Source organism: Geotrypetes seraphini, chromosome 4, assembly GCF_902459505.1.
Source record: "Geotrypetes seraphini chromosome 4, aGeoSer1.1, whole genome shotgun sequence".
Classification (NCBI taxonomy): Eukaryota; Metazoa; Chordata; class Amphibia; order Gymnophiona; family Dermophiidae; genus Geotrypetes; species Geotrypetes seraphini.
Genome location: NC_047087.1, coordinates 133,887,762 through 133,910,885, shown reverse-complemented (window position 1 = coordinate 133,910,885; position 23,124 = coordinate 133,887,762). Strand labels below are relative to the sequence as shown.

Below are 23,124 nucleotides of genomic sequence, written 5' to 3'. Positions count from 1 at the left end.
TAAGGGGGAGCCTGGGCACTGAAGCGACCTCTGACGCGGTGGGGGTGGGCGGAGCCTACTCTCGCCGCTACCCCGATCAGTCTTCCACCCCTCCTGGCTGGATCCTGTCCTCTGCCTTGCTGCCCTTGTGTCTCCTCTCAGCCCTGGCTATCTCCCTTCTGCCTCCCAATCCTGTAAGTAGAAAAAACAGGCAAGTTAGAACGCCGCCGCGGTCTGCCTCGTGCTCAGGCTTCCTGCCTTTTAAGGGGGAGCCTGGGCACTGAAGCGACCTCTGACGCGGTGGGGGTGGGCGGAGCCTACTCTCGCCGCTACCCCGATCAGTCTTCCACCCCTCCTGGCTGGATCCTGTCCTCTGCCTTGCTGCCCTTGTGTCTCCTCTCAGCCCTGGCTATCTCCCTTCTGCCTCCCGATCCTGTAAGTAGAAAAAACAGGCAAGTTAGAACGCCGCCGCGGTCTGCCTCGTGCTCAGGCTTCCTGCCTTTTAAGGGGGAGCCTGGGCACTGAAGCGACCTCTGACGCGGTGGGGGTGGGCGGAGCCTACTCTCGCCGCTACCCCGATCAGTCTTCCACCCCTCCTGGCTGGATCCTGTCCTCTGCCTTGCTGCCCTTGTGTCTCCTCTCAGCCCTGGCTATCTCCCTTCTGCCTCCCGATCCTGTAAGTAGAAAAAACAGGCAAGTTAGAACGCCGCCGCGGTCTGCCTCGTGCTCAGGCTTCCTGCCTTTTAAGGGGGAGCCTGGGCACTGAAGCGACCTCTGACGCGGTGGGGGTGGGCGGAGCCTACTCTCGCCGCTACCCCGATCAGTCTTCCACCCCTCCTGGCTGGATCCTGTCCTCTGCCTTGCTGCCCTTGTGTCTCCTCTCAGTCCTGGCTATCTCCCTTCTGCCTCCCGATCCTGTAAGTAGAAAAAACAGGCAAGTTAGAACGCCGCCGCGGTCTGCCTCGTGCTCAGGCTTCCTGCCTTTTAAGGGGGAGCCTGGGCACTGAAGCGACCTCTGACGCGGTGGGGGTGGGCGGAGCCTACTCTCGCCGCTACCCCCGATCAGTCTTCCACCCCTCCTGGCTGGATCCTGTCCTCTGCCTTGCTGCCCTTGTGTCTCCTCTCAGCCCTGGCTATCTCCCTTCTGCCTCCCGATCCTGTAAGTAGAAAAAACAGGCAAGTTAGAAAGAAGAAGATGGATATGGGGAGAGATAAGATGCTGGGCATGGAGGGAGCATAGGAACAGGGACACAAAGGGGAACAGTATTGGAGAGGAGAATAGGGACAGGGGCACAGAAGAGAGATGCTAGATGAAAGGGTAGTTGAGAAAAGGAGAGATGGTGGATCTGTGGATGGTGGGGTCCATTGCTGCAGCTGTGGGGGGATGAAGATGAACAAAAGGAAAGATGTCATACCTCCGGGAGAGGAAAGGAAAACATAAGGGGAGGACAGAGATGGAAGATGGATGGTTAGCATGAGAAAGAAGGCAGAAGGAGAGCCTGATCAGAAGACAACCAGACCAACATGGGACTAACATGATTTGAAAAATGGTCAGACAACAAAAGGTAGGAAAAATAATTTTATTTTCTCTTTTGTGATTACAATATGTCAGACTTGAAATGTGTATCCTTCCAGAGCTGGTGTTAGACCATGAAACGTGAGCTAGGATTTAACAGAGAGAGGAAAAGTATTTTTTGTTTGTTTATTCTGTTTACACCACAGGATCAGTGTGGGTAGGAGAGGGCAAAGGGGGTGAAGAGGCTATAAAATAAACCCACCAGGATGTTTTGAAAAAAACACCCAATTGGGCAGGAAAATCGAATCGAATCGAAAAATCGATTCAATAGGCTGAATCGAATCGAATTTTTCCCCCTGAATCGGGCATCACTAATGGACAGCATTATATGATGTGGGGAATGGATAAGAATTTTGGATTCTCTCCTCTCCTTTCCTAATCTTACATCATAAAGAGGAGACATCTGCAGGAAGTAACATAAGATGAGCTTTGGATTTCAGGATAGAATCATCTGCAGTGCCTGCAACTCTTCACTTTGAAGACTAAACTATTATACCAGGACAAGCAGGCAGCATATTCTCACATATGGGTGACGTCATCCACTGAGGCCCGATGTGGACAACCTCACAAGCAGACTTGCTTGAAGCACTTTCAGAAAGTTCGCAAGTGTTGCACTGTGCATGCGGGAGTGCCTTCCCACCCAACGTAGGGCGCGTGTCTTCTCAGCGTCTCAGTTCTAAGTTTACTGCGGAGCCTAGAAGACCTCATTAGTTCTACTCGTGCCTTCTCACCATGGCTCGTGTATTTTCTTTACAGGGTCGCTGTGTTTATTTGCGCGTTTCATTTCCCCCCCCTAAAAAATTTTAAGTTGTGTTGTTTTTTTTCTCATGTCACAGCGGGACCTACTCCACGGCCTCAGCCTGCGGGCTTCAATTTAGCCACGGTCGTGTTCTATTCTATGTCCTGGCCAGTCACAGGATTTAAGAAGTGTAGCCGGTTCCAACACGCAATCTTCCTCACTGACCCACACAAGTGGTGTGTACAGTGTTTAGGACCTCACCATCGTCCGGAGTCATGTGCCCGCTGTGCTACAGTTAAAACTCAAGCCCTTAAATGTCATCAGGTTCAGGTTGAAAAAATTTTCAGAGCCATGGATCGGCCTTTGCCTAAGGCCCTGACCCCGATTCCAGCCTCAACCTCGACTCCAACTAAGTCTTCTACGGGGCAACCACCTTTAACCTCGACCTTGATCAACCTTCCTCATTTGGGAAGTCTTCGGGGAAATCAGCTAAATCTTCTCCTGAGGTGCCGTTATCCTCACTGTCTCCCTCAGGTAAGATAGCTAAGCCAACCCCTCCGGACAAGCCACCCTTAGAACCGGTGGGTCTGCGGTAGAGGTCTGCACGGGAATGGGGATCGCAGGAATCCTGCGGGGATCCCCCCTGACTCACGGGACTCCTATGGGGATCCCCCTCTGGCCCACAGGACTTCCACAGGGATGGAAGCAGGGTTCAACTTACTGAGGCCTACCTAATTTCCGATGCAGCTAAGAGACTAATCCGGCGCCGTGGGAGAAAAAGCCATGCTGAGCAGTGAGCTCAGCACGCACACAGCTGAAAACCTTGCTGATTGGTCCTGCGGCACAGCAGGAACAGCAAGCAAGGCTCTCAGCTGTTTGTGTGCTGAGCTCACTGCTCAGCATGTACACAGCTGAGAGCCTTGCTTGCTGATTGGTCAGCAAGGGAAGACACAGGATATATTTAGTGATCCATCCAGCACCCTGAAGGCCCTGATACCGGTGAGACTCGAACTCGAAGAGGGTGATCCGAGGAGGCAGGAGACATGGAACTGAGCTATTTTTTTTTTCAGACCCAAGCTGAGGACGGAGCAGCAGTGAGCACAGCAGGCAGGAGGAGGTGCTTATTACATTACATTACATTAGTGACTTCTATTCCGCCTGTACCTTGCAGTTCTAGGCGGATTACATCAGAAGATAACTGGACATTTCCAGGAGATTTACAATTTAGGGGGCTTGTTACATAATTGAGTCTTTGAGGAGAAATTGTAAGATAGGTAGAAGTTTGAAGATTACATCAGAGGAAAACTGGACATTTTCAGGGGAATTACAATTTAATGGGCTGGTTACAAAGTTGAATCGTTAGGAGAAATTACAAGAGGAGAAAGAATTTAAGGGGGAATTCTCTAAGAGAGGGGGAAGGACGAGGGAGAAAGTTATGATATCTGGATAAATTTTTTAAATAGCAAGGTTTTGATTTCTTTTCAAAATGATTTATAGTCACTTGTTGCTGTCAGCAGGTTAGAGATAGAGGGGTCTAGTTTCACTGCCTGAGTCGCTAGGAGGTTGTCATACATCTTCTTGCGCTGTGTACCTTTGAGTGGGGAGTAGGAGAATGGGGTCTGAGTTCTCCTTTGTCTGGTTGTAAGGTTCCGATTTAGGCGATTGTTTAGGTAGGTGGGTACAATACCATTTATTGCTGTGAATAATAAACAGTATAATTTGAATTGAATTCGAACTCGTATAGGTAACCAGTGTGAGTCTAGGTAGGCAACGGTGATATGGTCAAATTTTCCAAGTGAATAGATCAGTCTGAGGGCTGTATTTTGTAGTCTGTAGTTGTTTTATCAAGTTTGTGGGACATGGTAGGTAGAGGATATTGCAGTAGTCCCCTAGACATTACATTACATTAGTGATTTCTATTCCGCCTGTGCCTTGCGGTTCTAGGCGGATTACAATTAGAAGAGATCTGGACATTACCGAGAGAATTACATAACAACGAAACAAGTAGGTTACATGTTGTGGTAGAGAATTACAAATTAGAGGATATCTGGAATTTTTTCCGAAAGAATTACTTAGCAAGATTCAGTAATTACAGGATACAGTGGAGAATAACAATATATTCGGGTAACAGAAGAAAGGTACCTTACTTTGAAGGGATAGGATTGTTGGATAGCGATGTGTGATGCTTATTTGGGAATCTAATATTTTTGGCAGGTGAGGTTCGAGGAGTTAACTGATGTGTTATTCACGGGGGAGAGAGCATGTGCGATTAGGGAGGAGATTAGTAAGTAAGGACGTGTTTTTTGAATAGAAATGTTTTGATTTCTTTTTGAAATACTTTGATGTCTGTTGTGTTGATCATCAGATTGGTGATGGTGGGGTCAATTTTCGCTGCCTGTGTCGCTAGAAGGCTGTCGTAAAGTTTCTTACGTCGGGTATCTTTATGAGGGGGGAAGGTGAATAGGTTCTGAGTTCTCCTTGATCTGGGTGCTTGGTAGGACAAGGGATTGGACTATGATCCTATATTGCTCTTTCTCAAAGAATTTTCTTATTTTTCGTAGATTGCGCATAGTTAAAAATGCTTTTTGAGTAGTCTTGTTGATTTGGACCTGCATTGTGCAGCATCTATTTATCGTCACTCCTAGGATTTTGAGAGTGGACTGTATGGGGTATTTGGTGGCATTTATTTCTAATTCTGTTATGGATGGGGTTTTGTCCTTTTCAAGTAATAGAAATTTTGTTTTGTCCAAGTTCAGCTTCAATTTGTGGTCTATCATCCATTATTCCACTGCTTCTAGTGTTTATTGAAGTGGGATCTGGTGTGTCGAAGGGGAGGAGTATGGTTATGTCATCTGCGTAGCTGAATGATGTTACTTTTAGGGTCTCCAGAGTGGTACCGAGGGAGGATATGAAGAGGTTGAAGAGCGTGGGCGACAGTGGTGACTCTTGTGGTACTCCAAAGGGGTTAGACCAGGGGTCTGATTTAAGGTTGTTTGTCTTTACTCTGTAAGTTCTTATTTTAAGGAATCCTTGGAACCAGTTGTATACCCCACCTGAGATCCCTATGGCTTCTAGTATCTGAAGTAGTATGGTGTGGTCTACCAGGTCAAATGTGGCAGAGAGATCGAGTTGAATTATCAGCATCCTTCTTCCTTTACTGAGGTGCTGACGGGCTGAGTCTAGTAGAGTTGCTAGTAGTGGATTAGTGGGCTGTTGAAGGTGGATCTGATTGTGGTGATCTTGCTTTTATAGTGATCTGCTAGTTGGGTGGCTGTTGGTGGGTGGTTTCCTTGTGTGGCTAGGAGTGGCTTGGTATCAGTGAGGTTTTTTACTAGTTTGAAAAGTATTTTTGTGTCTGGGGTTTCGATGCCAACTAGTTTGGAGTAGTAAGCTTTTCATTTTTCCTTAAGTTTGATCTTGTATTGTTTAATTAGGCTTCTCCATGCTACTTTGGTGTGTTCTTGGTTCTTTTTTTTCCAGACTCTTTCGAGATGTCTGCAGTGTCTTTTTAGTTGGAGAAGTTCGGTGTCGAACCATTTGTCAGACGGCCTGCAGATTCTGTGTTTTGATTTTATTGGGGCTAGCTCATTCAGGATTGTTTCGCTTAAGGTGCGCCAATGGCATATGAATTCTTTAGGGTCTATGGAGTTGATTGCGAGGTCTGCAATGTCCCAGAATGAGGTGGGTTCGAGTTTTTGACAGATTTTAAAGGAAGTTTTGTGGAGTTCGGGTTTATTATTGCTTTGAGCCCAATTGATGTTGAAGGTGTATTTGTAATGGTCTGACCAGAGGGAGGGTGCCCGGCTCCATTAGAGATGAGGATATCTGGTGTATGGGAGTGTTGGGTCATGTATGCAGCAATATCAAGTTGGTGGCCTTTTTTGTGCGTGGGTTGGGTGTTAAGAATTTGGTAGGATAGTGCATTGAGGTAAGAGAGTATACCATCAACTTGTTTGGAGGTGTGGTCTTCTAGATGGAGGTTTATGTCTCCGAGGAGCAGGTTATGTGTTGAGGTTAGAGAGTTCTGGAAGATGAAGTCTTCGAGTACATGTTTTGTGGCGATCCATTTTCCTGGTGTTATGTAGCAGAGAAGGCAGGTCAAGGTACCTTTGAGTGTGCCATCGGATAGTTGGCAGACTAGAAGGTCCAAGTGGGAGGAGGAGTATTTGTCTACGACTTTTAAGTTAAGGTGGTTTTTTACTAGGATGGCCAGTTCTCCCCCACGCTTATTTTCTCGACAAACTATCTCTAATTTGTATCCCGTGGGACAAAATTTGGTTATGCATGGGTCTGAGTCAGAGGTTAGCCAGGTTTTGGCTAGGAACATGCAGCCTAGCTGTTCTTTAACTATCCAATCCTTTATTAGGTCTGCCTTTGGGCCAATTGATCTTATGTTCATGTATGCACAGGCTATTGAGGTGTACTTAGTGTGAGGATTGGAGATATACATTGGGTGGATGAGGTTTCTTGGTGGTGGACAGTGATTTTGAGCTGTCGTCCTGGATTTGGGAGGTGGTCTTTTTCCCCATATGGGAGGGATGCTTTCATGGGTAGCCAATGGGCAGGATAGCAGATTTCTGGGAGAGTGGAGTTTCCTGGATGGTTGGAAATGTCTGTAGGTTGCTGTCACAATTGGAATAGGGGATATGGTATCCTGCTGTTTTCTAGTTTGTTAAGAGCAGGGAGAGCATTAAGAGGACATGTATGAGTTTAGATGTGCGGGTAGCCATTGCGTTTATGTGTGAGAAGTTTATGTGAAAGGAGGCTCCTTACCTCTCAACCCTGCTGGACTGGATCTACAGCAATGCTCTCTTGAGGGTTCTGTGCGGGTTGGAGAGTCGGCTACAGGAGATGTGGGTGTTTTCTTGATCAGCGTTTTCTGTCTCTTCGCACTGTCACTTTGCAAAGGCGTGTGCTAAGATACTCAATTCCTTGCTTCTCCATCACATTTTTTTCTCAGTGGGGCACTCCTCAAATAGATCTCTTTGCGTCTCCCCACAACAACAAACTGCCTTAATTCTGCTCCAGGATATACTCTCCTTACCGCCTCAAGGCAGACGCTTTTCTTCTGGAATGGACCAATCCGTTTCTGTATGCGTTTCCTCCATTTCCTCTCATTCTCAAGACTCTTGTGAAACTGAAAAACGAACATGCCACCATGATTCTGATAGCTCCTCGGTGGCCCAGACAACCTTGGTTCTCCCTTCTACTTCAACTCAGCAGCAGGGAGCCACTACTTCTATCAGTTTTCCCTCTGCTTACACAGAGTCAGGGATCCCTCCTTCATCCCAACCTGCAGTCTCTCCACCTGACAGCTAGGTACCTCTCAACGTAACTGCCACTCTACAGTTCTCTCAATCTGTCAAGGACATTTTAGAGGCTTCTAGGAAGCCTACCACTAGGCAGTGTTATAACCAGAAATGGACTAGATTTTTAGCTTGGTGCACCACTCACCACTAGGAGCCTCAATCTACCTCCTTGTCTTCAGTTTTGGATTACTTGTTGCATTGTCTCAGTCAGGTCTCAAATCCATATCCATTCGAGTCCATCTCAGTGCCATTGCTGCTTTTCATCAGCCATTAGACATGAAACTCCTTTCTGCTCATCCTGTGGTTTCCAGATTTATGAAATGACTTTTCAATGTCAAGCCACCTCTCAAACCGCCTCCAGTGATTTGGGATCTTAATGTCGTTCTTACTCAATTGATGAAGCCTCCTTTTGAACCAATGGCTTCTGCTCATCTCAAATATCTCACTTGGAAAGTGTTTTTTCTCATTGCTCTCATGTCTGCTCGCAGAGTCAGTGAGCTACAAGCTTTAGTAGCGGACCCACCTTTCACAGTATTCCATCATGACAAGGTGGTCCTCCATACTCATCCTAAATTCTTACCTAAGTGGTCTCAGAATTTCATCTCAATCAATCCTTTGTTCTTCCAGTGTTTTTTTCCAAAGCCTCAATCTCATCCTGGAGAAACAGCTCTTTACACTCTAGACTGTAAGCATGCTTTGGCTTTCTACTTGCAAAGGACTACGCCACACAGATCTGCTCCTCAACTTTTTATCTCCTTTGATCCAAACAAGTTGGGACATCCAGTTTCCAAGCACACCATCTCCAACTGGTTGGCGGCTTGCATCTTTCTCTGCTATGCATCTACAGGGTCGAGTCAAAGCCCATAAAGTTAGATCCATGGTGGCATCTGTAGCTTTCCTTAGATCTGCTCCTATTGAGGAAATCTGTAAAGCTGTCACTTGGTCCTCGGTTAATACATTCACCTCTCATTATTGTCTGGATTCTTTTTCCAGACGGGATGGCCACTTCGGTCAGGCAGTTTTACGAAATTTATTCTCCTGAATTGCCAATACTCCACCATCTCATTCTGGTTAGCTTGGAGGTCGCCCATATGTGAGAATATGCTGCCTCCTTGTCCTGGGATAAAGCACAGTTACTTACCGTAACAGGTTTAATCCAGAGACAGCAGGCAGATATTCTCACAACCCACCTACCTCCCCTGGTTGGCTTCTTAGCTAGCTATCTGAACTGAGGAGACGCTGAGGAGATGCGCGCCCTATGTTGGGCGGGAAGGCACTCGCACATGCATGGTGTGACAGTCGCAAACTTTCTGAAAGTTTTTCAAGCAAGTCTGCTTGTGAGGCTGTCCGCAGTGGGGCTCTGTGGATGACGTCACCCATATGTAAGAATATCTGCCTGCTGTCCCTGGATAACACCTGTTACGGTAAGTAACTGTGCTTTCTAGGTAATGACTTCAGTTGCTCTTAAGATAGTAGGTTTTATCTCTGTAAATAGGTTTTTTGCTTAACTTTTCCCCCAGATCTCTCCCTGATTCAGCAGGAAGTAAGTGCACTGGAGGAACTGAGTCGACAGCTTTTCTTGGAAACAGCCGACCTTCATGCAACTAAGGTATAAAATAAGTTGTCATCAGAATGCCAATAGTCATTTTGCAGATGAATGTCACAGCGCTAGGACCACGAGGACATTCTTTTTTCTTCATTTGAAACTGCCTTGTGATTGGAGGAGGATCAATCTTTGTTTTACTTCTGACGAATAGTGGGCGATTTTTGCTGTTTATTCCCTCCCTTTCGGGATGACGTGGTCTTCAATTGGAAGGCACGCCAGCGGACGTATTAGCTAAGTATATCCGGAGGAACTCCTGAGTCAGAAGAGGATGAAGTACAATGACCTCTCCGGCTTTGTTTGGTTTGGGAAGATTGTTTCTATGAAGCTACATATCAGTATGGCAGTCCAGGTTTTTGTTTACAAGTGGCAGAATGATTTACTAGAGTTATGAGACATTATAGGGTAGAGTTTTTACAATTAACTGATTATAAGGGTTGCTAATTGTTTATTTAACTGATCTGCAGTTACATTTTAAAAAAAAATTTATATCAATTTGTTTTTCCTAAAAAAATGGATAGTAGTTCATTATTCTTGTCTCCATTTTTCAATTTTAGAGTCTTACAATGCTTACAATGCTTTGTTATTTAAGGTATGGTTTTTTATCAGGGAAAAGGCTGATACTGAAGGTCCAGTTTAATATCTTTTCATGAATTTAATTGATCTTGAGCTGATATATTGTTATTAACTTTCTGGAAGGGTTGCTGCAATGATTTGAACTATTATAAGTCTTTGGGAGAGTGCCAATTAATGGTAATGATTAGCTTGAATATAAGAATTAATTAATTAATTCTTAATATGCTTATGCTGTTTTACTTGTCATTGAATACATTCAAATGGTGGTAATGTTTTTAGTATGCTCTTGTGTTTATGATTCTCAATATATGGAAGTTCTAATTTAATTTAAAATCTTAAATTTTTTTTTAATTTTAGATATTTAAAATGCTTAGTTATTTAAGGTATATTTAGTTATTCGGGAGTAAGCTAACATTGATAGTTCTGATTTTTTTTTTATTTCTCTCAATTTTCTAATTGTTTTGGGAAAAATATACATTGCTATTAATTTTTAAGTGGGCTGCTGAAATAATCTGGAATAGTATAAAGTTTTGAAGGGAATTCAATGAATGGTAATGATTTAATTAAATGTAGGAGATAATTTATTGATGAATTCCTAATAGGCTTATTTTGCTTTTAACTGTTGCAAAATGATAAGCAACTGCTAGTAAGGTTTTTAGTATGCTCTTGGGGTTACGCTTTTTAAGATATAAAGTTTAATTCAATTTAATATGCAATGTTTTGGATTATTTAATTTAATTTTAATTTAATTTAATTCTTATATACCGCTAATAACCGTGAGGTTTCTAAGTGGTTTACAAAAATGATGCATTAAAGATACAATAAATAAAACTAAATAAATAAGATAGGTACTTGGAAATTCCCTAACTGTCCCAAAGGCTTACAATCTAACTAAAGTACCTGAAGAAACAGTATGAAAAATAAAAATAAAAAGACAGAGGTAGAGATAGAGATAGAAATGAAATATTCCAACAAGTAATGAATAAATAATATAAAGATAGAATTAAAATAATAATTAAAGTAAACAAAATAGAGATAAAAATAAGCATAGAGAGAAACAGAAACACACTCCAAAAAAGCATCAAGATCTTTGACTTGTAATTATTATGATCATTTAACACCAGATCTTAAATGCCTTTCCGGAATACATCATATCCCTATCCCTCTCCATACCCACTTCCATCTCCACCCCAATTCACTTCAACCACCATTCCCATTCTATTCTTTAACTGCCGTCAACCCCAGTTCCGATGTATATCATCTGGGTCCCGAGTTTCCTCCAAGAACAGGCTACATCTCAAGCAAGGTAATCTCCACCGCTGCCTCACATGATGCAAGATCCTCAGAGGTAGACCCTTCGGAATGGGGGAGGAGTGAAGATGGTGTCGGGTACCCTGCTGGAACGGGCTCCCGAACCGAACGTTGGTCTGAGCGTCGGACTGCATCTCTCCTATGTCGGCTCTCCCCTGCTGGAACGGGGGAGGGGTGTAGATGATGCTAGGTGCCCTGCTGGAAAGGGCTCCCGATCTGGCCACTAATGAAACTGGCAGTTGGTGCCGAGCACCGTCAGCGCTGCTCCTCCTGTAGTTCTCTCCCCTGCTGGAACGGGGGAGGGGTGTAGATGATGCTAGGTGCCCTGCTGGAAAGGGCTCCCGATCTGGCCACTAATGAAACTGGCAGTTGGTGCCGAGCACCGTCAGCGCTGCTCCTCCTGTAGTTCTCTCCCCTGCTGGAACGGGGGAGGGGTGTAGATGATGCTAGGTGCCCTGCTGGAAAGGGCTCCCGATCTGGCCACTAGTGAAACTGGCAGTTGGTGCCGAGCACCGTCAGCACTGCTCCTCCTGTAGTTCTCTCCCCTGCTGGAATGGGGGAGGGGTGTTATATAATTCATTTAGTAATGCATCATTTTATTACTCGGTTTTAGGGTTATTCCAGGTAACTTTATTTGCGATATGTTATTGCATTCAAAAGGCGTTAGGATATTACATGTCATTTCATTTGTATTCAAACATATAGGGAGTCAATATGAATTGAATAAATTTAATATATGTTTATAAAAATGATACTTTCTATCTAAAGGCAGATGAAATGTGCTGGGCAGCTACAGTCTCACCAGAGGAACAGGAGAATAGCCTTTACCTTATACATAGCAATCTAGGACAGAAATATCATTCTACAGTTCCTACTGCTGCTCCTATACATTCTGCACACATGAGCCTGGTCTTAGTCCATCGGCTTTTATTTTATATTTGTGACAGTTAGGACAGAAATATCATTCTACAGTTCCTACTGCTGCTCCTATACATTCTGCACACATGAGCCTGGTCTTAGTCCATCGGCTTTTATTTTATATTTGTGACAGTTCTATGCTGCCTTACCAGCCATGTTGTCAAAAGCAACAAAAGGTACAAAAAAGGTAAAAAGACTGATATCTAATCTAATCTGGGATCTATGAGTCACACTATGCCTAAATAGGTTCAAGGCAACTTACAGTACAATTTAAGGGGATACAATTTAGTACAGTACAAGGATACAACAGAAGATACATTACACTATGGATTGAAAGATGATACAAAACAAGAAGAGATAAATTAGTACTTTTGAAGGAGTGATGCTGCGAGATAGGAGGAGGAGGTAACTTATAGTCCAAGGTCACGTTGATGATGGTGTGCATAGTGTCATTGAGGTAGCAAGGTGCGGATTGCTTGTAAAAAGAAGTAGATAGGGGATAACCTGTATTTAGGGAGGAAAAGAGATACACAGCAAAGAGACAGATGGGAAAAGACAATAGGGAGAAGAGCACAGAAGGGTCTTTAGTGTGGGCAGACTTGATGGGCTATGGCCCTTTTCTGCCATCATTTTCTATGTTTCTTAGGGCAGGCTGGACATGAGGAATAGACAGAGCTACAGAGAAGTGATGCTGGATGCAAGGGATATAAAGAAAGAGGGAGGAGATGTGCACATTAATGGAGGGGAGGAGTAAGAAGAGAAGAAAGAGGGAGGAGATTATGCTTATGGATAGAGGAGAGGTGAAGGAAAGAGGGGGTAGAGATGCTGTTCATGGATAGATGGGAAGGGAAGAGATGGAAAAGTAGATAAATTTTAGATGGAGGTAGAAAATTAGAAGCAAGCCAAGTATGAAAAATTGGTGCCAAAGATAAGGCAAAAAAATGAAGCAAAAAGAAACAGCAAATGGATAAAGAAGCCTTGGAAACAGAATTAAGAGCACAGAGTAAAGTGCAACCAGAGACTGGGAACAAGTTGATCAAAAAAATAAAATCACCAGACAGCAAAGGTAAGAAAAATGATTTTATTTTCAATTTAGTGATTGAAGTGTTAGTTTTGAGAATTTATATTAGTTGTATACATAGTGTACTTGGATTTCAGTAAAGCTTTTGACAGTGTCCCGCACCGTAGACTATTAAACAAGATGAAATCAATGGGGTTGGGTGAGAAACTAACTGCATGGGTCAATGATTGGCTGAGTGGAAGACTTCAGAGGGTGGTGGTCAACGGCACCCTCTCTGAGACATCGGAGGTGACTAGCGGAGTGCCGCAGGGATCAGTACTGGGACCATCCCTTTTCAACATATTCATAAGGGATTTGACCCGGGGGCTTCAGGGAAAAGTAGCACTGTTCGCCGACGCCGCCAAACTGTGTAACATAGTAAGTGAAAGCAATCTCAAGGATAATATGACGCAGGATCTGATCACGTTGGAAAACTGGTCCTCGACATGGCAGCTGGGCTTCAACGCTAAGAAGTGTAAGGTCATGCATCTCGGCAGCAGAAATCCATGCAGAACATACACCTTGAATGGAGAAGCACTAGCTAGGACTTCAGAAGAACGGGACTTGGGAGTAATCATCAGTGCAGACATGAAGGCTGCCAAACAAGTAGAGAAGGCCTCGTCCAAGGCAAAGCAAATGATGGGATGTATCAAGAGAAGCTTCGTCAGCCGCAAACCTGAAGTCATAATGCCACTGTACAGAGCCATGGTGAGACCTCATCTGGAATACTGTGTGCAATTCTGGAGGCCACATTACCGTAAAGATGTGCTTCGAGCCGAGTCGGTCCAGCGGATGGCCACTAGAATGGTCTCCGGACTCAAGGGTCTCTCATACGAAGAAAGACTGGGCAAATTGCAGCTCTATACTCTAGAGGAACGCAGGGAAAGGGGTGACATGATTGAGACATTTAAATACGTCACAGGTCGTGTAGAGCTGGAAGACGACATATTCGTTCCCAAGGGACCCTCGGTCACAAGGGGGCACCCGCTTAAACTTAGAGGAGGGAAATTTAGTAGTGACACCAGGAAGTACTTCTTCACAGAAAGGGTGGTGGATCATTGGAACAAACTTCCGGTGCAGGTGATCAAGGCCACCAGCGTGCTCGACTTTAAGAATAAATGGGACAGCCACGTGGGATCCCTACGAAGGTCGAGCTAAGGAACTAAGTCATATGCACTCAGACTTAATGGGGTGGGTCAGTAGAGTGGGCAGACTTGATGGGCTGTAGCCCTTTTCTGCCATCATCTTTCTATGTTTCTTCTATGTTTCTATGTATGTATATATATTTTGCACTGTTTGTAAGAAATCCATTTCTTTCTAATTCTCTGGTGTTATACTGTGTGCAGAGCCTGGCATTTTAGGATTCCATTTGTGTACTTTTATTATTTTAGTTTGTGGGCTTGTTTTTGAAGAGGGCTAACAGTTTTCTGCATGTGTGAGGAAGGCCAGGTGTTTTGATAGGGATGGAAGTCGAGAAACATTGGTGGTTGTCGTGTTCCCAAGTGGGAAGATTTGTCAGCTCTCCTTCAGCTCTTTTGGGCCCAGAATGGCCCCAGCTTAAAAATTAGCAAAGACTACTGCCATGTGGTCTTTCTCTGACTTCATTTTCTCTAATTCTATGGCTCATCTAACTTCAAGTGTTCCAATATTAACATAGAAACTTAGAAACATGACGGCAGATAAAGGCCAAATGGCCCCTCTAGTCTGCTCATCCGCAGCAATCATTATCTCTTTCTCTCTCCAAGAGATCCCATGTGCCTGTCCCAGGACCTCTTGAATTTAAACACAGTCTCTGTCTCCACTATATTTTCCGGGAGACTGTTCCACACATCTACCACCCTTTCTGTAAAAAAAAAAAAAAAAAAAGTATTTCCTCAGATTACTCCGGAGCCTATCACCTCTTAACTTCATTCTATACCTTCTCTTTGCAGAGTTTCCCTTCAAATGAAAGAGACTCGACTCATGCACATTTATATTACGTAGGTATTTAAACATCTCTATCATATCTCCCCTCTCCCGCCTTTCCTCCAAAGTATACAGATTGAGATCTTTAAGTCTATCCCCATACACCTTATCACAAAGACCACACACCATTTTAGTAGCCTTCCTCCGGACTGACTCCATCCTTTTTATATCTTTTTGAAGGTGCGGCCTCCAGAATGAGGTCTCCAGAGTGCGGCCTCTAAATGAGGTCTCACCAGAGTCTTATACAGAGGCATCAATACCTCCTTTTTCCTACTGGCCATACCTCTCCCTATGCAGCCTAGCTTTCGCCGTCACCTTTTCAACCTGTTTGGCCACCTTAGAATCATCACATACAGTTACACCCAAGTCCCACTCTTCTGTCATACACATAAGTTCTTCACCTCCTAAACTGTAACATTCCCTTGGGATTTTGCAGCCCAAATGCATGACCTTGCATTTCTTAGCATTAAATTTTAGCTTCCAAAATCTTATCCGAAAACCCTTCAGCAATATCATTTATAAAAATGTTAAAAAGAACAGGCCCAAGAACAGAACCTTGAGGCATACCACTGGTAATATCCCTTTCCTCAGAGCAATTTCCATTGATCACTACCCTCTGTTGCCTTCCACTCAATCAGTTCTTGACCCAGCCTGTCACATTGGGACCCATCCTGAGGGCACTCACTTTATTTATTAGACGTCTGTGTGGAACACTGTCAAAGGCTTTGCTAAAATCTAAATACACCACATCTAGCACACATCCTCTATCCAATTCTCTGGCCCAGTCAAAGAAATTGATCAGATTTGTCTGACAAAACCTACCTCTAGTGAATCCATGTTGTCTCCAGTCCTGTAATCCACAGGATTCCAGAAATTTGACCATTCTCGGTTTTAAAAGCGTTTCTATTAATTTGCTTACCACAGAAGTCAGACTTACCGGCCTGTAATTCCCTATTTCTTCCTTACTTCCACTTTTCTGGAAAGGGACTGCATCCACCCTTCTTCAGTCCTCCGGTACCACTCCTGACTCTAGGGACTCATTGAAAAGGTCAGTCAGCGGAGCTACCAGAACTTCTCTAAGTTCCTTCAGCAGCCTCGGATATACACCATCTGGCTCCATCGCTTTGTCTACCTTTATTTTAGCCAGCTCCTCATGAACACAACCCTCTGAAAATCGATCAGGGTCTATTACTCATCCATCCTTATTCACGTTTGATCTCTGCGGTCCCACTCCTGGCGCTTCAGTTGTGAACACAGAACAGAAATATTTATTAAGCAATTCAGCCTTTTCTATATCAGCTTCTACATATTCCTCCCCTTCACCTTTGAGTCTCACAATGCCACTTTTGCACTTCTTCCTATCATTAATATATCTAAAAAATGTCTTGTCTCCCCGTTTTACTGTTTCAGCTATTTTTTCTTCCATTTGCATCTTTGCTTTCCTGACTATACGACCAGCCTCTCTTAGCTTTTCCAGATATTTTTGTCTGTCTTCCTCTTTCTGCGATCTTTTGTAGTTTATGAAAGCTAATCTCTTATTCCTTACCTTCCCAGCTCCTACTTTTGAGAACTACTTTTAAAATGACCAAGTCAAAATGATCTACCAACAATAAAATTTTAAAAAACACAAAACACACTGTATGCAGAGAAAATGTTAATTATCATTTATATTCTCCGGGTTTTCAAAGAGGTCAAGGCAGATGACTTTATGCAATGTCACCTCAGGAACAACTATACAAAAATAGACAAATATATCCTCTCCTTTTTACTAAACCGCAATAGCGGTTTTTAGTGCAGGGAGCTGCATTGAATGTCCTGAGCTGCTCTCAATGCTCATAGGCTCCCTGCGCTAAAAACCACTATTGCGGTTTAGTAAAAGGGGGCCATAGTGCAAAATATAGACAGCAGATATAAATTCTCAAAACGGAAACATTTTGATCACTAAATTGAAAATAAAATCATTTTTCCTACCTTTGTTGTCTGGTGATTTCATGAGTCTCTGGTTGCACTTTATTCTTCTGACTGTGCATCCAATATTTCTTCCCTTCTTTCAGCCTGCTGTATGTTTCCAGACTTCATTCCCTCCACCAACTTTTTCTTCCTCTCTCCCTACTCCCCTCCTCTTTCTTTCTTTCTTTCTTTCTTTCTTTCTTTCTTTCTTTCTCCCTGCCCCCCTTTCTTTTGGTCTGTCTTTCTCTCTCCCTGCCCCTCTTTCTTTCTGTCTGTCTTTCTCTCTCTCCATGCCCTCTTTCTTTCTGTCTTCTTGTCCCCCATTTCTTTCTTTCTTTTTCCCTTCTTTTCAGGGCGAGGAGACCAAAATAGTGAAATGTCTTCCAGGATCCTCAGCTACCAGGAGTTCCAGGCAAATACTGACTATAATTAAGGAAGAAACTAAGGATTTTAACACTGATGTTGTTATCCATCTGGGAACAAATGACCTGGCCAACAACTCCACACTTGCAGCACAGAAAGCTTTTCGGGAGCTTGGTGAGGGCGTGAAACCTTTTGTAAAGACTTTAGCTTTTTCTGAAATACTGCCTGCATATGGAAAAGGAGAGCAAAGAGTGAAAAACACAGAGGACTTTAATAGATGGCTCAGAGCCTGGTGTCATCAAGAAGGCTTCAGGTACATAGGAGGATGGGGAAATACATGGAAGGACAAGAAGCTATATTGCACTGATGGGCTACATATTACTACAGCAGGAAAAAGAAACCTTGCAGAGAAATTTAGACAATATTTTTCTAGGCATTTAAACTAGAAGTATGTACGAAGGACAATTATAGAGACCACCCCCGGCAAAAGAAAAGATGTGATAGTAGTAAAGGCTGCAACATAAGCAATATCAGCAACTCATTTCTTAGTATTGCAACGGAAAGTGAAACGACACAAAAATCCATACGAAAAAGGAGATTATCGCTGAAAAATAGCTGGAAAGCGATGACCACAAATGCTCGCAGTCTAAGCAACAAAGTTCATGATCTGCAAGCCCTGATATTAGAGGCAGATCTAGATATTGTTGCTATCACAGAGACATGGTTCAGTGAATCACATGGATGGGATGCAAACATACCGGGATATAATCTTTTTAGGAAGGACAGAGATGGTCAAAAAGGTGGAGGAGTAGCTCTCTATGTAAAGATCAATATCCAAGCGACCGAAATGCAAGGGACCTGGGGAGAGGAAGAAGCGATATGGATTGCTCTGAAAAGAGAAGATGGAACTTCTATCTACGTGGGTGTAGTCTACAGACCTCCGACTCAATCGCAGCAAATTGATAAGGATCTGATTGTGGATATCCAAAAGTTTGGAAGGAAAGAGGAGGTTCTGCTGTTGGGAGATTTCAACCTGCCGGATGCGGACTGGAATATTCCGTCTGCGGAATCGGAAAGAAGTAGGGAGATTGTGGATGCCTTTCAAGAGGCTCTGCTCAGACAAATGGTGACGGAACCCACAAGGGAAAAAGCGATATTGGATCTGGTCCTCACAAATGGAGAGAGTATCTCTAATGTTCGAGTGGGTGCTCACCTGGGTAGTAGCGATCATCAAACGGTTTGGTTTGATATAACGGCTAAAGTGGAGAGCGGCCGCACGATACTTAAAGTCCTAGATTTCAAACGTACGGACTTTAATGCAATGGGAAATTACCTGAAGAAAGAGCTGTTAGGATGGGAGGACATAAGAGAAGTGGAAAGACAGTGGTCTAAGCTGAAAGGAGCGATAAAAATGGCTACGGACCTTTGTGAAGAAAATCAATAAAAACAAGAGAAAAAGGAAGCCGATATGGTTCTCCAACCTAGTGGCTGAGAAAATAAAGGCGAAAGAGTTGGTGTTCATGAAATATAAAAAAACCCAAGAAGAGGAGAGCAGAAAGGACTACAGGGTGAAACTGAAAGAAGCCAAGAGAGAGATACGTTTGGCGAAGGCACAGGCGGAAGAACAAATGGCTAAAAATGTAAAAAAGGGAGATAAAAATTTTTTCAGATATATTAGTGAAAGGAGGAAGATAAAAAATGGAATTGCTAGGCTAAAAGATGCTGGGAACAAATATGTGGAGAGTGATGAGGAGAAAGCAAATGTGCTAAACAAATACTTCTGTTCTGTGTTCACAGAAGAAAATCCTGGAGAAGGACCGAGATTGTCTGGCAAAGTTACACGAGAAAATGGAGTAGATTCTGCGCCGTTCACGGAGGAGGGTGTTTATGAGCAACTTGAAAAACTGAAGGTGGACAAAGCGATGGGACCAGACGGGATCCATCCCAGGATACTAAGGGAGCTCAGAGAGGTTCTGGCGAGTCCTATTAAAGACTTGTTCAACAAATCTCTGGAGACGGGAGTGATTCCTGGGGATTGGAGGAGAGCGGATGTGGTCCCTATTCATAAAAGTGGTCACAGGGATGAAGCAGGAAACTACAGGCCGGTGAGCCTCACTTCAGTTGTTGGAAAAATAATGGAAGTGTTGCTGAAAGAAAGGATAGTGTATTTCCTTGAATCTAATGGGTTACAGGATCCAAGGCAACATGGCTTTACAAAATCGTGCCAAACGAACCTGATTGAATTTTTTGATTGGGTGACCAGAGAGCTGGATCGAGGACATATGCTAGATGTAATTTACTTGGATTTCAGCAAAGCCTTTGATACAGTTCCTCATAGGAGGCTGTTGAACAAACTTGAAGGGCTGAAGTTAGGACCCAAAGTGGTGAACTGGGTCAGAAACTGGCTGTCGGACAGACGCCAGAGGGTGGGGGTTAATGGAAGTCGCTCGAAGGAAGGAAAGGTGACTAGTGGAGTCCCTCAGGGTTCGGTGCTGGGGCCAATCCTGTTCAATATGTATGTAAGTGACATTGCTGAAGGGTTAGAAGGAAAAGTGTGCCTTTTTGCAGATGATACCAAGATTTGTAACAGAGTAGACACCGAAGAGGGAGTGGAAAATATGAAAAAGGATCTGCAAAAGTTAGAGGAATGGTCTAATGCCTGGCAACTAAAATTCAATGGAAAGAAATGCAGAGTAATGCATTTGGGGATTAATAATAGGAAGGAACCGTATATGCTGGGAGGAGAGAAGCTGATATGCACGGACGGGGAGAGGGACCTTGGGGTGATAGTGTCCGGAGATCTAAAGGCGAAAAAAACAGTGTGACAAGGCAGTGGCTGCTGCCAGAAGGATTCTGGGCTGTATAAAGAGAGGCGTAGTCAGTAGAAGGAAGAAGGTGTTGATGCCCCTGTACAGGTCATTGGTGAGGCCCCACTTGGAGTATTGTGTTCAGTTTTGGAGACCGTATCTGGCGAAAGACGTAAGAAGACTTGAGGCGGTCCAGAGGAGGGCGACGAAAATGATAGGAGGCTTGCGCCAGAAGACGTATGAGGAGAGACTGGAAGCCCTGAATATGTATACCCTAGAGGAAAGGAGGGACAGGGGAGATATGATTCAGACGTTCAAATACTTAAAGGGTATTAACGTAGAACAAAATCTTTTCCAGAGAAAGGAAAATGGTAAAACCAGAGGACATAATTTGAGGTTGAAGGGTGGTAGATTCAGGGGCAATGTTAGGAAATTCTACTTTACGGAGAGGGTGGTGAATGCCTGGAATGCGCTCCCGAGAGAGGTGGTGGAGAGTAAAACTGTGACTGAGTTCAAAGAAGCGTGGGATGAACACAGAAGATTTAGAATCAGAAAATAATATTAAAGATTGAACTAGGCCAGTTACTGGGCAGACTTGTACGGTCTGCGTCTGTGTATGGCCGTTTGGAGGAGGATGGGCAGGGGAGGGCTTCAATGGCTGGGAGGGTGTAGATGGGCTGGAGTAAGTCTTAACAGTGATTTCGGCAGTTGGAACCCAAGCACAGTACCGGGTAAAGCTTTGGATTCTCGCCCAGAAATAGCTAAGAAGAAAAAAAAAAAAATTTAAATTGAATCAGGTTGGGCAGACTGGATGGACCATTCGGGTCTTTATCTGCCGTCATCTACTATGTTACTATGTTACTATGTTTCTTTTTGTCTCCCTGTTCCCCCTTCTTTCTGTCTCCCTGCCTGCTCCCAAGCCGCTGCCATCGAGGAACAGGCCTCCAAACCACCGTCGCCCCAATCTCTCCTTGCTTCCCCACACAGAAGCGTCAGGCCGACCAGATTTCCTCTCCCCAACGTCATTTCCGAAGTTGGAGAAGAAGTTCCGGGCCAGCCAGGCAGCAATTGGTTGGCCCGGAACTTCCTCTCCGACGTCAGAATTGATGTCGGGTGGGGGAAGTTGGTCGGCTCAGCGCTTTTGAGTTGGGAAAAAAGTAGAACGCGAAGGCAACACGATCGACCAGTCGATCGCGTTCAACCTTTTGGGCACCCCTGTTCTAGAACCTTTGTTTTTGAATGAGCCCTCTCTATACCCATCTTAATATTAAACCGTACCATGCAGTGATCATTGGATGCCAGATGGTCACCCACTGTAACATCAGAAACACTTTCCCCATTTGTAAGCACTAAGGGCTCCTTTTACTAAGCTGCGATAGCGTTTTTAGCGCACATAGGATTTTAACGCACGCTAAACCCATGCTACATGGCTAGAATTAACGCCAGCTTAACGCTGGCGTTAAGGTCTAGCGCTATCGCAGCTTAGTAAAAGGAGCCCTAAGTCCAGTATGACCCCTTCTCGCGTGGGTTCCATTACCAACTGCTGGAACAGTTCGCCTTGAAGAACAGGGGTGTCAAAGTCCCTCCTTGAGGGCCGCAATCCAGTCGGGTTTTCAGGATTTCCCCAATGAATATGCATGAGATCTAATAGTAAACAATGAAAGCAGTGCATGCAAATAGATCTCATACATATTCATTGGGGAAATCCTGAAAACCCAACTGGATTGTGGACTTTGACACCCCTGTTGTAGAGAATCTCCCTACTTCTAGAAGACCCTGCAGTAGGGATAACCCAATCAACATCCGGCATGTTAAAATAACCTATTAGTAAGACTTCCCCCTTTTTAGATATATTCTGAATGTCTACTATTAAATCTCTGTCCACTTCTTCTGTCTGTGAAAGAGGCCTGTATATCACACCAATGTAAATATATTCACCATTTCCTCTTTCCAAATTGATCCACAGTGCCTCTTCCTTACCTTGCAGATCCTGCAATTGTATGACTTTAATATGATCTGTAACATATAATGCTACTCATCCTTTTTTTTTTTTTTAATCATTTTTATTAAGGAGTCAACAAGGGAAACAAATGAAGTACAAGGATAAAATGAAATAGCATCCAGCGAGAATAACACAATGTGCACTAACAAAAACACTAAGCTCTGCATGAAAACACAAGGATATCCAAAAGCATGAACACTTTGTCTCCCGTGTCAGCTCCAACAAATTTTTAATATAACAGACCCTCCCCAGAAATCTCCTACGCATAGAACTACACACACACCGGATCAGTCGCACCAGCCTCACCCACAAACATACACCAAGCACACACCCCCTTCAATCACCCCCCCTTACTCCCAAGTCTGGAAACTAGAGGTAACCTTAAGAACACCTGCCACAGGGCCAAATATGCCAGCACCTCAGGATTAGAGGAACTTTTGTGATAGCGAAGCTCAAAGCGGGCCAGCTCGGTCATCTGATGAATCCAACAGTCCAAAGGGATAGGCCCTGCTTGAGTCCAATATTGTAGGATCAGACATTTAACCGTCAACAAAGTCAGATAAATAAATCGCCTCTGAGAAACAGTAAAGCCTTGCTCTTCTAACAGGGTCTGATCACCAAGAAGCAACATTTTATAATCCCACTCTATAGTGCGTTGTAGAACTAAGCGAAGCTGCGCAAAGGAGGAGTTCCATAAGGAAAGCTCAGGACACTCCAAAAAGGAATGTAAGAACGTCCCAGTCGCCCCTTGATATACACAGGCTCCTCCCACAAACCCATACGAGCACCCCGTGCCATGGTGATGTAAGCCCTATGAATGATTTTAAATTGGGTCTCCTGCCAGGCCACAGATTTCACAAAAGCCCACAGGGTGTGAAAGAGTGCCAAAAAAGAGTCAGGGGTGTACTGTGTAGCCAGATCCCGGTTCCATGTATCACATAACAAAGTCAGATGCCCCTGAGAGAC

General features: G+C 44.1%; 1 protein-coding gene across 3 annotated transcripts in view; it reads left to right on the top strand.

Moving 5' to 3' along the window:
* The window catches only part of GPR89B (G protein-coupled receptor 89B), a 136,152-nt gene that overhangs the window by 50,321 nt on the left and 62,707 nt on the right, over positions 1-23,124 (top strand). For all 3 annotated transcript variants that reach the window (XM_033942002.1, XM_033942004.1, XM_033942003.1), the window contains exon 9: positions 9,124-9,212. In XM_033942002.1, the coding sequence (XP_033797893.1) occupies positions 9,124-9,212 (89 nt within the window). The remainder of the gene's footprint in view (positions 1-9,123; positions 9,213-23,124) is intronic.